The 16841-nt window shown below is 36.3% G+C and overlaps 1 protein-coding gene across 2 annotated transcripts in view; it reads right to left on the reverse strand.

Annotated features, from left to right (window-relative positions):
* The window catches only part of LUZP2 (leucine zipper protein 2), a 376168-nt gene that overhangs the window by 129101 nt on the left and 230226 nt on the right, over window positions 1-16841 (reverse strand). For both annotated transcript variants that reach the window (XM_063293144.1, XM_063293139.1), the window contains one exon: window positions 12594-12656. In XM_063293144.1, coding sequence (XP_063149214.1) covers window positions 12594-12656 — 63 coding nt within the window. The remainder of the gene's footprint in view (window positions 1-12593; window positions 12657-16841) is intronic.

Raw genomic sequence — 16841 nt, forward strand, 5'->3', positions numbered from 1 at the left:
TGTCTATGTGTGTGTATGTATGTGTGTGTGTATGTATGTATAAAGGTGGTAATACTTTTTTTAAAAGGAAAGGGCAAGAAGGAAATGACAGTGAAAAAGTATGTATGTATGTATGTATGTATGTTGATAAGAAAAACAAACATCACAGTTCTTTTTTGAAGGATATTAAGAAAAAAAAATCTGAGATCAAATCTGAGATCCAGATAAGTTAAGAGTACAGAATATCAATATGAACAAAGACAGAGAGATAATATAGAAATGACCTTGGACTAAAATTATAAGAAAAAATTATAGAAGAATGAAGATATATCAAAAATAGAGAAAGTGTTTGCAGCAATAAAAGCAGTTTCTGGGGGGAAAAGATAGAAATAAAAAGCTGAAAATCAACTTTAAATTCTTATGTTTTTAGGCAACATAGTACATTAGAAGGGAAATAGTAAGTACAAACAAGTATGCTTTAGCAACAGTCACAGTCATAGAAGGAAAATTGAATCATACGTCTAATGTGACATCTTGCTTTTGTGTAAGAAAAATAATGTGTACTATGGAAACTTTATCACTATGGAAACTTGTTCATGTCCTCTAGTGATGTATCAGAGTAGTAAATAGCCATTTTTGCTATCACTGTCAACCGAGAACAAGGTCTAACTGAATAATACAAGCCAGCTAAATAGGTTCCATTAAGATCTTATACTTGAATTTGCATAAAGAACAAATTCTTATCCATAAATACTGCAGAGGAAATAGATCAGTAAAATAGGTGGAAACCTTAATGTCTACATCTTTACCTGATCACCTCTGGGGGAGGGTTGCAGCTGTTCTGTATGAATCAGGAGATAAGTCAACATTATTTGATTACTGTAGATGATTTCAGGATTGATTGAAATATTTCCCTTCCCTAACATAAGTTCCCACAATAAGTTCACTGCACAGCAGAATAATGATTGTGATTCAAGTATAGGTTTCTGACCTCATTTTAAAATCCAGGAATTAAGACAAATGAGATATCTTTCATCCTTTGAAGTTAAGTGTACAGACTTTGAAAAGGACAGTAATGCAAATCGATGTAATATTTTATGGTTTATTTTTTTAATACAAAATTATTTGTTATCAGCAGTGAGAAACTGAAAGTAAAAATCTTTACAGGATTGAAAATAGCTGATTAGAAAACTGCATATTCATAAAGTGGATAATGATTTATAAGGGTAGAATGGAAGGTATTTGAAACATAAATAAATCTGAGCTGAACAATCATACATGTTAAATTGGGAATTTGAGGTTTTTGATATGTTAATATTTGAGACTAATAAATTGTAAAAAGATGATCAGGAGAAAAATCAAATAAATGGAACTATACCACTGTTCTGCTTTCTTAATAATATTTAAACCTTTATCTAAAGTTATATTCTGTTATTATTCTGTTGTTATGAAACATATAGAGCTTGGACAATGACTACAGGAAATTATGAATTTATTCTAGGTTTTATAGACAGAAGTCACAGGAAATTAATATCTATGGTAAATAAAATAAGAAGCATCTGACAGATCAGAATGAATATGAATTTCACTATTTCATTTGTTCACCAGGGCTTTGTTCTACAACTTTGGTAGAATGAATATATATACACACACACACACTTATATATATATATATATATATATATATATATATATATATATATATATATTCATTCATTCATTCATTCATTCACTCATTCATTCAATCATTTTACAACCATTTAGGATTAAATGTTAAAAGGAAAATGGTAAAGTAAATTAAGATGAAATGAGGCTCATGGGTGTTGATAATTTTTTAGAGTGAAAGCTAGATCTTGGCAATGAAATGATGTTTTTATTTTGTTTTTTAAATAGATGATTATAGACTCATTTCAATCTTCAGGTCTGTTCATTCAAGTAATTCAGTCCTGCAGCACATTTGTAGAATTCCTCTACAAAAATTCACCATGCATAACATGACCCTACATTCCCTTGACTCAGGTGGTTAACTGCCTATCAGTGTCACAGCAAAACAGACCAAGTTAATAGTTCTAATATTCTTCTGTGTTTTGATATAAATAACTATGTATGTTTGTGAATTAAACAAAACCACATTCAAAAACCCAAATTGTCTAATAGCTACCTGTGATTTAGAAGAATATTGATGTGAGCAGAGAGAGAGGAAAGTAAATGAAAATTAAGGGCATTTAAGATCATGGCACAAGATCAACATTAAACTGATTTTGTGCCATGATCATAATGGGGCAACTTGGCAGAGTGGGTATGCCCACATGAATTCCTCAATCAAGTCTATAGTTACAAATATATTGGGACATAGAATATTAGAAGATTAGAGTATGCTAAAAATAAAATACAAAACAAAACAATCACAGCAGAAAGAAGGTAGGAGCAGCTGAAGAGATCAAAATGACCTGCCCAGACCCACGGCATCTCATTTTAAGCATCTTCAAAGGGTAGATTAGGGTTGGGGTGATGCCTTTTCTGTCTTCACATACTTGTGCAACATAACTTGTAACTTTCTGATTTTGATGGTGACTCATTGGATAGCTATGCTTCTTACTTGGAGATAGCACCATTATATTTATTTACTTACTTAAGAGGGGGGGGGGAGAGAGAGAGAGAGAACATACATATTAAATTAGCCCCTATTATTATCAACTAGAATAGCATCAACAGTAGGAAGCTACAGTAAGCAACACCAGCCTCAGGATCCCTAGTTTTTTGCTGTATTGATCATTTGCCAGTCCCCTTCCCCACAAGACACTGTTCCCTCACAGCAGGTCCTAGATCTCTGTCCTAAGGCGCAGCTCTAGTTGATCACCAAATCCATAACCATATACCACCATCCTCTACTTCATCACTACTGAATACTCATTTCCAACAAGGAAATGATGACACAATGATGATCATTTCCTGCATTCTATAGAATAACAAATAAAGACAAAGCATTACACAAGTAGAAGCAAGAACTATCTACCAACTCTTATCTAAAGCAGGATTTTTTTCCCCCTTTGACATAATAATACTGCTATGATGTTTTCCTTTTATCCATGTGTACTGTATCTGTGAAATTTAAATGCTGATCATGTTAAGATTTACTGGTATTGCAAATTGTATGAATGTTACTGTAAACAGTGTTTAAGAACAATCTAACTTCTAGATGAAATGGCTTTGTTTGTACTTTCCACTGTCTCAGAGTACTGTAATATAAAAACTGATTCTCATTAGCATTTCTCATCTACTTTTAAATATTCCTGGAAAACAGTTGCAAAGCCTTTTAGCTATTAAATTCCACAAAGTAAAGACTATTGCTTTAACTGGTGTTAGCTGGAATAAGCCCAAATGATTCCTCTAAGCCTAGCGTCCAGTTAAACATATCTAATATAGATTGCAAACTGGCTCATTATTTGGAATTAGTATGTGAATTTCAACCCCTTAGTATGTTTCCTTGGCCTTCTCTGGTTCTCAGATTCTTTAAGCAATAGATACTTTGCTGCAGAATCCATCTGAATCTAACACAAATGGACTCTGCCAAAATGAATTTTGTTATCTCTTTAAAAAGCTACACTAGAAAGACAAATATGAAGCTGAGTCTTCCTAAAGTCTTTACAGAACACCTGGCTGGACCCAGGGTTGGTAGTGTCCTTGACAGTCCCAAGGGATGGGATGTACAGCTTCAACAGAGTTATAGGATTCTGTTAGAACTGATAAAGCCCTCTCTCAGGGCTGCAAACACGGAACATGTCTTAATGCCCTTGCTTAAAGCACGTGCCAATGTTTTGAGAACTGCTGCTTGTATCCAACTCAGCCAGTAAGTGCTGCTACTGGGCCCAGAGTGCCTCTAAGGCAGTCTTTCTCAACCTTTTGACCCTGGAGGAACCCTTGAAATATTTTTCAGGCCTTGGGGAACCTCTGCACATTCAGGCTCAACTATAGGCCAGAAGTTACAAAATCATTATATTTGTTTCCTGTGTAGTCATTAACAGTGCTCTTAAAATGAAAATAAAGAATGAAACTTACCTCTTTAATGTGAAGCTGCCCGAATTTGAAATATTTTTTTAAATAAATTGTGATCTCCCAGGGAACTCCAAGTAACTTCTCATGGAACCCTAGGTTTCCACGGAACCCTGGTTGAAAAACCCTGCTCTAAGGCCTTGATTCTGGTCCTGTCCCTACCTTTTCCAAATTTAACTCTTAATATTTGAGGAAGATATTTTAATATGTATAAATGTGAAAACATTCTGTCCTATGGCCATTTTTCCTCAGCAATCAAGTGCTAGGCAGCGTGCCTTAAGGAGGTCACAGAAATTGAAACAGGTTCAGAGAAGAAAAGACTGGAGAACATAATAGCACTCTTCAAATATCATAGGAGATGTAGAAAAGAGAGCAAAATATTACTTCTTTGATGGATGAATAAAAGGGCTTGGATATAATGATAAATTGCAGGAATAGTAAGCTGTCATCTTTTCCCTTGTTTTATCTGTTAAAACAATAATGTTTGTAGTTTTCATATACAGAATAGAATATTGGCTAAATGTCTAAAACTTAATTGCATTCTATGATTTTATACTTCCAAACATCCTGTGATTTTTTGAGAGTTCAATTGCTAGGGTGGTTCACTAATCATAGGTCATTTTAGGTCAAATGAGCTCATTTACTTTTGTGGAACTATTTTAAAATACCCCTGGTGTCACCTGCAGTGAGGTAATTAAAGCTTGCAGAATGTTGCTATGCTTCTCCAATCACTAGAGCACCCTTCATATTTTCAGATCAATCCCAAAATAATAGCTATGACCTATTCCATAATTTCTTATACAGAGTTCCTGTAAACATGAATTTGGAACACTGTGTGAGCTGAATATCTTAGAGATGAAAGGTTTGGGATTTACAAACTCAGGCACAGATTATAACAGTTGTTTTGTTTCAGATCACTTTTGGGGCAAAAGTATAACTCATCACCTGAGTTAATGCATGAAATACTGGTGTCTCTTTTCATCTATTCTTCTTCAGTGACATATTTTACTCTGTTCTGCTTGACCTATGTAGCTATTCCATCGGTCACCCTTTCTTTTTGGGAAAAATAAAGCATTTACCTTTGCAGTTCTCTCACTGTGCTATAAGTCTGGCATACGAAATACTTTCAAACATTTCAGGTAAGTCCTCTAGCACTGATTCACATTGTATAATCTTCCTTTGAAGCACTTAGGTCTTTTACAATTTTTCAAAATATCTGCACTTTAAAATGGTTGTTGAAACATTTTCAAGAATCTTACTGAAAAGGAGATTCCTCCCCTTTCCTTTCTAAATACATACAGAGCAATACAATGCAGCCATATTCATATTTCTCCTCTCCTCACCTGTTCCATCCCTCAGGTACATCAAAAGTAAGTGTTATTTATACACTGTATGCAGAAAGTTAGAAACACTGATTTGGCTATTCCAAAGGAATATAAAATAAATGAAGAAACATTCATCGACAAATGGAACATGGAATGTCAAAAGCCTTTTGTGGGTGTTGTGGCTCTTAAGGGTGAAAGGCATTTCAGTTCACAAAATGATGGTCGTAGTGATGAGCCAACTGCAAATCAAAAATGGTGTTGGAGGTAGGAGCCAAGAAGAACCGAAGTGAAATACCTATGTTACAGTTTCTAACTGGTGATTCTGTAAGGATTTTTATAAACTTCAAAATTCTTCTCCATCTCAGATTTAGAGAATGTGAATGTTCTGTATCCTGGCTGACTTAGTTGTCTTCCTAGCTTGCTGTTCATTCAAAATAGTAGCCCTGGTAAGAACCAAAATGGAATGATTTAAGGAAGAAGAGAGAAGAAGACAATGTTGTCAGCAGAATGACAAGTTGGGTGATAGGCTTGCTACATCTTGCCACAACTTTTTTCTCTTATGGGCCACTTCAATCACCTTCTTGGAGCTATCCATTTCTTGCAAGAATCATTATTCTTTTTGACTAGCTCCCCCACCCCCACCCCCACCCCCAAAAAGTCTAAATAAGGTACTCATGTAAATAAATACTTCACTGTTACATTTGATCCATTCATTAAAAGGGAGAAAAAATATGTGAACTGGGAAAAATGCATCAGGAACAGAATTAACTGAAAATAAGTTTTATTCTTTGCTAGTAAAGTAATCTTCTACCCAAATTATATCCTTCAGTATGAATAAACAATATGAACAGTGTTCACTATATAGTTTTTACACATTGAGTATACTGACATTAGTCCTGCTTCTTTAAATCTTAAAATACAAGGCCTATATTTTCTTCCATACAAAAAGATTGTCCTTCTTAGACTGGATCATTAAGATCAATCATGATCATGAAGTAGCCAAGTTCCATAACCTGCATTGATAAGTTATGGGAATCCAATTCTAGCTTTTTAGCATATCTTACATTTGCTGTTCACTCACTCTCTTTGATGTCCCTACTTTCTTGTCCCATTTTGCCTGTCATACCTATTAAAGGCAACAAGCCACTCTTATATTCCAAATATACTTGTGGGAATAAAGGAAAACAAGCTGCAGCCCTTGCCAAATTTGGAAGCTTGCCCCAAAATTTCATAAGGCCCAAATTGTGACCAGCCATTGATCTGACATTCAACTTTGGGTCAGATAGTGTGTTCTGGCCAAAAAGCAAATGAAGCTATCCAGGGAGAGAATGGGCAGATTTATAGCTCCCCTTTGCAGTTATACATTTGGCCTCAGAAGCCTGGTGCCCTCTGAAAATTGGCAGAATGCAGCAATAATCTGCCCTGACTGTAACAGGACAGCAGGATAGGTTTCAGGGTTATTTAGCATCACAGGGACAGGGAAGACACTAAAGGAAATATTAAATGTTGGCAGTTTGGGCTGTCAAAATCTAGCAAATTCAGTGAAAAATAAATGGTCCCTCTATACCTCCTGATCTATTAGTGCAAGTTTGGAAATAGCCATTCATTCACTCATCTGTGACACTGAGGCAATGAGATGGGAAAACTGCCAAATGAGAAAACAGTTATTTCTTTTATCACCTTTCTTTTTTCCTGTAAGTTGTTATGGGTAACACATTTTTCAGGGCTACTAACTTTTTCAGGCTGTTGTCTTTTGCATTTGTTTGTACTCCTGTGCCTTTTTATCTAGAGGGAATGTATTAATCCCTAGTGCAAAACTCATACCTGAGCCTCTGATATCATAACTACAATCTTCATATTTACAATACATTTCTCAAAAATCATTGTTCCAAGACATTTCAGGGGGTAGAAAGAAAAAGCTGCAATTCTAGATGAAAGTAGGAAACACTGAAAACTCACATTTAGTTGCTATATTGAGGCAAGACTGCTCTTAGCAAATAATTATGGGTGAATCTCTGGACATTATGAAAAAATAGAGCTGAGATATATATTACGGTGGAAAATCTTCAGTTACTTTATAGATTTATATCTATAGATTTAGATTTACACCCTACCATTCCTCCAACAGCTCAATGCAATGTACATAGCAGCCATTCCTTTAAAAAAATAGTTCTTGCTGAAACAATCTTGAAGGGCAGGTTGAGCTGAGATACAGTCTCCGGGTCAAATTTATCTATGGAATTTCCATGGCTAAGGATGGTCTTGAACCTGAACTTCCATAGTCCCATTCCAACTGCTTAATCCAGTGTCCCTCAACCTTGGCAACTTTAAGATGTGTGGACTTCAACTCCTAGAATTCCCCAACTGGCAAGGGGAATTCTTGCCAAAGCTGAGAAACACTGGATTAATCACTAAAACACATCTCACCCATTCAAAACTTACACCAGTCAATCATGTATTTTATTTTGCTCAGATGATCCAGTCATTCTCAGCTTTTTACAGCAGACCCAATTTTTTCTAGGGATGCTCACTCTGCAACCTGTAGCATTTAATTAATTTACAGTGACTTTCCTATTTTACAAAATCTTCTAGATCAGTGTTTTGATTTTGTAGGAAACTGTTTTATTGTTTCACTGTTGTTTTTTTTTCCTGGATCACTCTTTGATTCTGCTGATTATTAAAATATGAGGATTAAATATGCCCATAGCATTGTTGTAGCAGGCACATGATATTTTGCAATGACTAATCCTCCATGTTGGGATTCTATCCCTTTCTTGAATGCATGATGTCAACCTAAAACAAACTAAGAAGTGAAGTCCCAAACAAACCCACCCTTTCTGCCTAGCACGAGCATCAAAGGAAAAAGACTTAGATGGTTTAAAAAAGATCAAACCAATGAGGTGTTTCACTGGTTTCCTCATTCTCTGTGCATAAGCAGAGAAGTCCCTTTGCCATGAATCCTTAACTGGACCATCTAATCTACTTTCTGTTTTCCTTGCCAGGATAACAGCTGCCGCCATGGGGCCAATCTTTTCATAAATTTATCAGGTGGCTGAGATATTAAAACTGCAGTGTGAAGTGTTGGAGGATATCCAGCAGATAATTATTTGTAGTCTACATTCAGCACATACACACAAACACAAAATGGATAATCACAGTGGAATCTCCAGAGCAAGGCAGAGTGTCACTTAGCAATGAAAAGGGTTTAGCAGTTAAACGCTGAAGGACTTTTGCCTTTCTCGTCATTCAAGTTAAACGATTGCATTATATTTTTTTACAAATATATTATTTTAATCTCTTTTCTGTTTCTAACAAAAGACAAATTGCCAATACTTGTGGATTATGTCTGATCTATTCATGAGGATATATTTTGCTACCGTAGTGTATATTCACATGAGATGCTAAGATAAATCTGACATAAATTATGAGGGAGCCACTTATCCATCAGTTCATTGCCTGGTAAAACATCAAATTTGTGACACTCATAATTGGTTGTTTGTCAGCCAGCTTTGTCATGGCTGGCTGACAACACTTACTTAAAAAGAAAATAAAACAAAGTAAAATAAAAGTAGTTGGCCATTTTGTCCCTGTCACAACCCCCATGCCTGCAGGATATACAGGGAGAAAAACAAGAGAAGAATAGAGATTGCAGTGAAATGGACTGATTAGACAGCCACCCTAGCCATCCAGCTCTAACATCAGAGGCCAGAAGAAGTTTGCAACTTATTACCCCCTATTCAAAGTATTGTTTAGATAAATAAATGGCAAACCAAAATTTAACCAATAGTCTAAATTTCAAATACTTGTTAATTCTAATCATTACATGTCATAAGGATATGATCATTCACTGGTTTAATTTCCTTAGTTTGTTTTCACTGTTTGAGGAACTTCTAGTTGTCCTTTCTCCTGGAGGATGAATAAGAATCTGCAGTGAATCAGAGTCTTTTGAGTATGCTTGTCTACATGTGCAAAGAGAGGAAGAAAGTTGCTGAATGCATGGTGAATGTGAAAGGTCCCCTGTGCAAGCACCAAGTCATGTCTGATCCTTTGGGGGAATGTCGCTTTCACAACGTTTTCTTGGCAGACTACAGCGGGGTGGTTTGCCATTGCCTTCCCCAGTCGACACCTTCCCCAGCAAGCTGGGTGCTCATTTTACCGACCTCGGAAGGATGGAAGGCTGAGTTGACCTGAGCCGGCTACCAGAGAGAGAACCCACCTTCCACTGGGATCAAACTCAGGTCGTGGGGAGAGTTTTGGTTGCGATACTGCTGCCTACTACTCTGCGCCACACGAGGCTCTAAGTTGCTGAATGCATGGCCAAAGGTTTATTTGTATCTCAGTTTATTAAATTCTAAACTGATCAATCCTGGTCAAAGCTTGTCTGCCTTTATAACTTAAAGGTTTGAATGAATAAAACCTTAAATTTAATCATGCAACTTGGAAAGAGACAAAAAAAAATAGCTATCTCATTTGTCTATTCTATCTCCAATTATATACATACATAAATACATACATACATACGTAAAACTTGTGACCAATCATATGTAGAGTTTCTTAATGTCTCCTTTGGGGTTTTAGAAGTGGTAAAAATAAACTTTATAGAAAAAGCGTAATCAAGCAATGCATCCAGACAACAATAATGTTTACAATAAGAAAAAACTCATATTTTGCATTTTTGCTTAGTGGGACATACCATGAAGGTTTAACGAAGTTTAATTTCATTTAAAGAACAACATTCATCAAAATTCATTAGACACTGCTAAGCATTTAGCTGAAGTGTTGCAGGCAGTCCCAAAGCAGCCTTCAGATTCCATTTCATACTTTCTTCTTTTTATGCATCTTTTAAAGCATTTTATATGGAAAAAGAACATAGATTTTGTATAACTCCCCAAGAGACATTTTAATTCTCATCCCAAAGAGGTTGGTGAAAGCACATCTGGAAAATGAAATTGTCTCAGAGGAGCTGGTGGGTGACAAATGTTTCATCCAAGCTACTTCAAAATATAAAGAGGCAGAGAAAATCAAAGCACTTTATGCTACTTTGGATCAAATACTTCAAGCAGCTGGAGGCGTTATACTCCCAAAATGTGCTAAAATAATTTGAGACATTTTAAGGAAATCTCAAATGATTTTATTTCTTAGTTACACCTTTAGGTGAAAATTAAATGCAATATAGCTACAACAAGTATTTTTGCAAGTTAATCCCCTTGTTCCTTTTCTTGATGTGGAGGAATCAGTTGATTTCCGTTTCTTCTGTTGTAACTTTTCTTGAGGTCCCTTTGCTAAAACCTGAGAAGGGGGATGGTCCCTAAAATTATATTTATCATTCTGGTTCTTATTCATTATTAATACTTGATTATATTTATTTATTATCATCACTTTTGAAGCCATGTCCAGTTTCCAAAACATTATTAGTATCTGAATGATTATTTGCTAGCCAGCCGTAACTCTTTTATAAATTATTGCATGAAATGGACAATGTGTTTTGCTTGGAACCCAAAAGAAAAATGCTGTATTTCAGATGTTCTGCCAAATTGTTTCAAGTGGGCTGCAGTTCAGCAGGACCATGTCCCAGAACATTGTGGTTGTTTCAGGTTTGGGCCAAATCAAAATCCAGAGGGTCTTGCTTTCCATATTTCAGCTGCCACCTCCAAGATATTTAGCTTCAAGCATAGCATATTCAACTGGCTTTCCCACACCCTAATATTCTCCCCTTAGTTACCAACACTCTTGGCTTCAAATGTGGCACAGTCAGCAACTTGCTTACCTATCTCCTCATCTCCTTTGCACCTTCCTTTCTCTACCAACCCTTAGCCATGGCTGGTGTCCGTGACTTCAAGCACAGCACATCCAACCAGCCCACCAACCATTCCTGCTGTTCTTCCCAAGGCCCTCCTTCCCTTACCTCCTCTTAGTCTCACCACTAATGTCCTTGGGTTTATGCTGATTCTCCCAACCCAAAACACTTCTGCTCGGAACACACATTTCAGACCAAGTCTGACAAAAGACATGTTCTTTGGTTCAGAAATGGAACACTGAAAACTAGCTGTTCCATGCATAGAATAGTTTGTACACAGAATAATTTTCATGCCTCTACTACAAAGCTACTTTTCCCATGCATCTGAGCATCCCATAACATAGCAAAGTACAATTCCAAAATCTCAAAATGAGAGTGACATACATTTGGTTTGTATTTTAATAATTTGTATTTTCCAAATTAATACAGAAACAAAATGCAATAAACTCAGTTTTTTTTCACTTCACTGAATGTTGTAATACATACCTAAAAACAAAGCCCTTACAAAATAAATAATTAAATATCCTTCATTAGGAGGAATTAAAAATGTCTACCAGTCAGAAGTGAAAATTGACACTACATTTATTCAAGTAGGATAGAGACTAAATACAGTTAATATTCATTATTCATGGAAGTTACATTCTATAAAGTCACCACTAACACTGAGTTCGCAAGTACTGAAACCTCAACTGGGAATGTGTGCATTGGGCGACTCAAATTTTGCACTGTTCTGCATGTCTGCGAATTACCACAAAAGTGTCATGAGTATTGATTTTGCGGTTACAAATAAATTTTAGTGAGTTGGCAGATTGGCAAATATGGAATCCACAAATAATGAGAATCAACTGTATCAAAATATTTTTACATAGAAAGTTAAAGTCTCTTTCAAGTCAAGCTTGACTCATAAGAACGTTCATTTGGCTGACTTGGTAATAACATAGAAGTGATTTGTTATTACTTCCAGTCTAGCCTATAGTCCTGGTCCACCCTGCATAGCCCTTTTATGTTCAGCCAGCACAACTGGTTATATAAATACATAGCATATAACAAAGTTATGAGAAAGAATCAAAAACTCCCAACAGGGTCTTTGTCAAGTTTATGGTGGGGCAAAGGAAGTATCCAGGTACTCTATGCTTACCTACAAATTAGCAAACAGAGTTACTGTGAGTAAGCATTCAGGATAATTTATTGTATCAATTACAATTTTATAAGGGCAGAACGTTTAAGTATTCAGAACCTGGTCTTTCTGCTGCAATATGTCATTTTAAATATATAATAAAACAACAGGTAGTACAATATTGAGAATATGCTGGGAATCTAATAACTCCTTTTCTTTTCCTTACAAAAACAAACACTGACACATGTAATGTGAATTTGGTTTCCTAACAAAATTGTAGCAATTATTCAAAACCTTTCAGGGGAAAAAAAAATAATCTTACCTCATTTTGGAGATCTCTGATCATTTTGCTTTTTCTCTCCATTTCAGTCTTCAGAAAATTAATCTGGAAATGTAAGTTGAAGAATTTGCTGTAAATCCTGCTCTAGATTGGATAATAAAGAAATAAAATAGTACCTATATTACTCCAGCTGTCAGCTAGGTTTCTTTCACTGCTCATTGTACCTAGGCCAGCTCCAGTTCTTTACTCTTCTCAGTCTGTTTTAAACCCAACACTAACATTTAAATATTTCTGCAAAGCCTTTCTGAATTTTCAAAGCCACCAATTCATTGATAGCAAGACCATCTATTCTTTGTATATTTTTTGGTCTTTTGCCTCTTCTTAGTCCTAGGCCTTCTCTTTACAGTAGGCCTATTCATCCAGAGTAGAAAATTATTGTGATAAACTTGAGAGAAAACTTTGTTAAACATCTCACCATACTGTATTTCATCATTCCATCTGTCCAGATTAAAATAGGACTGTTTTTGCCTCTGCCCCCCCCAAAAAAGTAGACAATTATTGAACCAGCCCCCACCCCTACAAGCCTATGCCCAAAGCTGATGTAGGATATGGTTCTCAGCTTGTTATGAGAGAGTCTTCCAAATAACAATTTATTAATATTGTATTAATGTATAGTTAAATAAAATGGGTATAATGCATAGAATAAGTAAAATATGAAAGTTTGCCTCTAGGACTTCATAAGTTGTACGTCTAAGCAACTACTCATAATGGAAGGTTCTCTAGGAATTGTAATTTTTGTATGTGATTCCAGTAAAGATTCTTCCTGTGCAGCAGTGAAAGCTGAAAGATTCAGTCTCTAAAAATACCCTTGAACTGTTTGTACAGGATCTATAGCAGCAGTTTATAACTGAATAGATTTCTCTCACACACATTTATCTCACTAGAAATATATTATTGGACTGTCAACCAGCTTAATTCCAGGAATAACATTCCTGTTTATAGCCTGCTTAAGTTTATAACCAAAAAATAAAATCTCTTGATGCTCCCACCTGACTTCCAATAATGCTGAACAGCTTGATGAAGCATGGGTGAAGTAAATTAATTTCACACACTTTTCACAAATGACTTCAAAAGCTCTGAAGCAGGCTTTAAACAGTATTTACTGGATTTCTTCTGCTAATTTTCTTTCTAGCTTCTTTCATTATTATTTTTTTCCTTTTCTTTTCTTAGAAGAACCATGGACAATGATTTTATCTTAATGCAGCCCTCAAGGTTATTTATGATGGGTCACTTTCTTTACAGATGGGTCAGTATCTTTATCTGTGAGATAGACCCCTTCTCCACAGCATTCCTGATAACGTTTAGTGGACAAGTCAAAGCTTTAACAGGTCTTCAAATCTGGACTGCAAAGAACTAACAGCAGACTACTATCTAGAAAATGTCCAGAGTTTTGCAGCCCAAATCAAGGAACATAGGTTCTTATTTTGCACTTGCTAGAGATTAGCACTTTTGGAGGTGTATACTTTTTGTCTTTGAATAATAAGAGTCTGTGTAATGAGCTTATGTTGTATGATGGCCCAACCATCCAGCCCTGCCAACTTGTATAGTCCCAGAAGGGTTCTGCAGGGACCTGTGGCATGACAGGAAAGATTTTATTCAAAACTGCTATGTTGCAGTTTAAAACAAAGCAAACATTCAGATTCCAGTTGTTCTATTCATACATTAAAAATGAGAAATATTCAATATGTGACTTCATCATAACCCTGCCCACCTACATTTGGGGCTCCAATGAATTTTTTTCTGCAGATATTTTTGCTTTTAGTGCTTTGGCAGTACAGAAGCCTTGGCAGTTCCAAGTACCAACTCCACTCTAGCCACGTTCTTACATTGTCAGGTTTCTTAATTATAAGAAACCTTTCCCTTTAAGTTTTTCCAGAATCCTGAATTATTATACCTAATTAGTATAGGTATATTTTTGTATTGTTTTGTATTGTTTTGATATTATGTAAGCTACCTTGTATGTAGTTTCTAACAAGGGTAATATATAGGATGGGGGGGGGGGAGAATGAGAGAGAGAGAAAGAGAGAGAGAGAGAAAAAAAAAAGTTTCTAGATCTACATTCCAAAGACTGGTTTGCAATGGTTTCCTAAAATGAGAAAGAGTCTTTTATAAGAAAGTGCAAAAGCTGGTTTGCAGCTAAACCTCAAAAAAACCAAGATTATGGCAACCAGCTTGATCGATAACTGGCAAATAGAGGGAGAAAATGTAGAAGCAGTGAAAGAGTTTGTATTCCTAGGTGCAAAGATTACTGCAGATGCTGACTGCAGTCAGGAAATCAGAAGACGCTTAATCCTTGGGAGAAGAGCAATGACAAATCTCGATAAAATAGTTAAGAGCAGAGACATCACACTGACAACAAAGGCCCGCATAGTTAAAGCAATGGTGTTCCCTGTAGTAACATATGGCTGCGAGAGCTGGACCATAAGGAAGGCTGAGCGAAGGAAGATCGATGCTTTTGAACTGTGGTGTTGGAGGAAAATTCTGAGAGTGCCTTGGACTGCAAGAAGATGAAACCAGTCCATCCTCCAGGAAATAAAGCCAGACTGCTCACTTGAGGGAATGATATTAAAGGCAAAACTGAAATACTTTGGCCACATCATGAGAAGACAGGACACCCTGGAGAAGATGCTGATGCTAGGGAGAGTGGAAGGCAAAAGGAAGAGGGGCCGACCAAGGGCAAGATGGATGGATGATATTCTAGAGGTGACGGACTCATCCCTGGGGGAGCTGGGGGTGTTGACGACCGACAGGAAGCTCTGGCGTGGGCTGGTCCATGAAGTCACGAAGAGTCGGAAGCGACTAAACGAATAAACAACAAAAAACTTCTCATCATGAGAAATGGGACTACATGCAAAATGACAGCCTTGCCTTGAGTTTCTGAAACACATGCATCTTAAAACAGGGGCCACAGTATAAGCGCTGTAAAGGTGAGGACCACGATATTCAAGATAAGCTTTAATGAATGACCATCTTGCAGATACGAACTTCACATGGGCCTCCTGTTCTTGAAACATGCAGTTCTTCTGCAAGCATTATACAACTTGATTACACATTGTTTGCATTCAGGGTCAATGGAGACAAACAAATTCTCTGCACCCTATCACAGCAGTCTCTAAGTGTAGAGGATAACCATTTGCAATGAACAACTCCCAGAATCCTTAATCACATACAAAGGCTCCAAAGATGGAATAAGTTCTTCACCAGACAACTCCCCTTTACCTATGGAAGGCAATGCAAGAGATGCTTATCTGAATGACCCTACATGTGAGCAGCGGATTGGCAAGGTGACCTTTGGAGTAATTCTTCACTGAAATCATCTGTCTATTACATTCTGATTTAAAGCAACTGTAAAATCTTTTATTTATTTTTCACTGTAACATTCTTATTGTAATTATTCAGCTCTCTTTTACTCTCCATTCTCTATACTTCTACTTCAGGACCTTAAATCATGAGATTATCCCAGCTAAGTAATTCAAATGGCCAAATCTTAGCAAGCTATGCTAATAGCAGTTTGCAGAGAAATCTCAGAATGCTGGACTTGCAGATTTCATTGGTACCTGCAAATATTTTTAATAAGCAAATATGCAAGAATTAAAAACAATCAGTCTTCCTTGGTTTCTAAACTCAGCATAGACACTGTGGCTTTACAGATTAGCCAAAATCTGCATTTAAGATTCAAACTCAGCAAAATTTTATTGAAATTTGAATTTTGAAGGCAACAGGATTCAAATCAAATTGATTTGAAATTTTCTTTGATGTATGAAACCATAAGTTATGCTTGCCTACAGCTGCTTCATTTTGTGGCCAAATGGGATGAAATTAGACTGAAAATAGCAGGACTGAGACATCCTTTAGACGATGTTAACTGTGCTGCAAAGTTTCAGCTGAATACTTCAAAGGTTATGGGGTAATAATTCCTTGAAATATCTCTTTCACCTATTTTACAGCAGCAATAGCAGAGATGGAAAAAAATACAGCATAGCAGCCCACAAATCATTCAGAAAGAGCCTTTAGAAAAATTGTTCTGAAACAATGCAGAAAATATCCTACTATAACTTAAACTTTTAAGAAAGCAAGGTTTTATAAATATCTAAGAACCACTTGCAAACTTGTTGGCATGGTGATTGGCAAGGCTCTTCTCTGCTGATAACTTGCTATGCACTGCTCGTTTTTTCTCTTTTCTTCACCTCCCCTCCCCTCCCCTCCCTTCTCTTCTTTAAAGGAGTTTGA

Source organism: Candoia aspera, chromosome 1 (assembly GCF_035149785.1).
Source record: "Candoia aspera isolate rCanAsp1 chromosome 1, rCanAsp1.hap2, whole genome shotgun sequence".
Taxonomy (NCBI): domain Eukaryota; kingdom Metazoa; phylum Chordata; class Lepidosauria; order Squamata; family Boidae; genus Candoia; species Candoia aspera.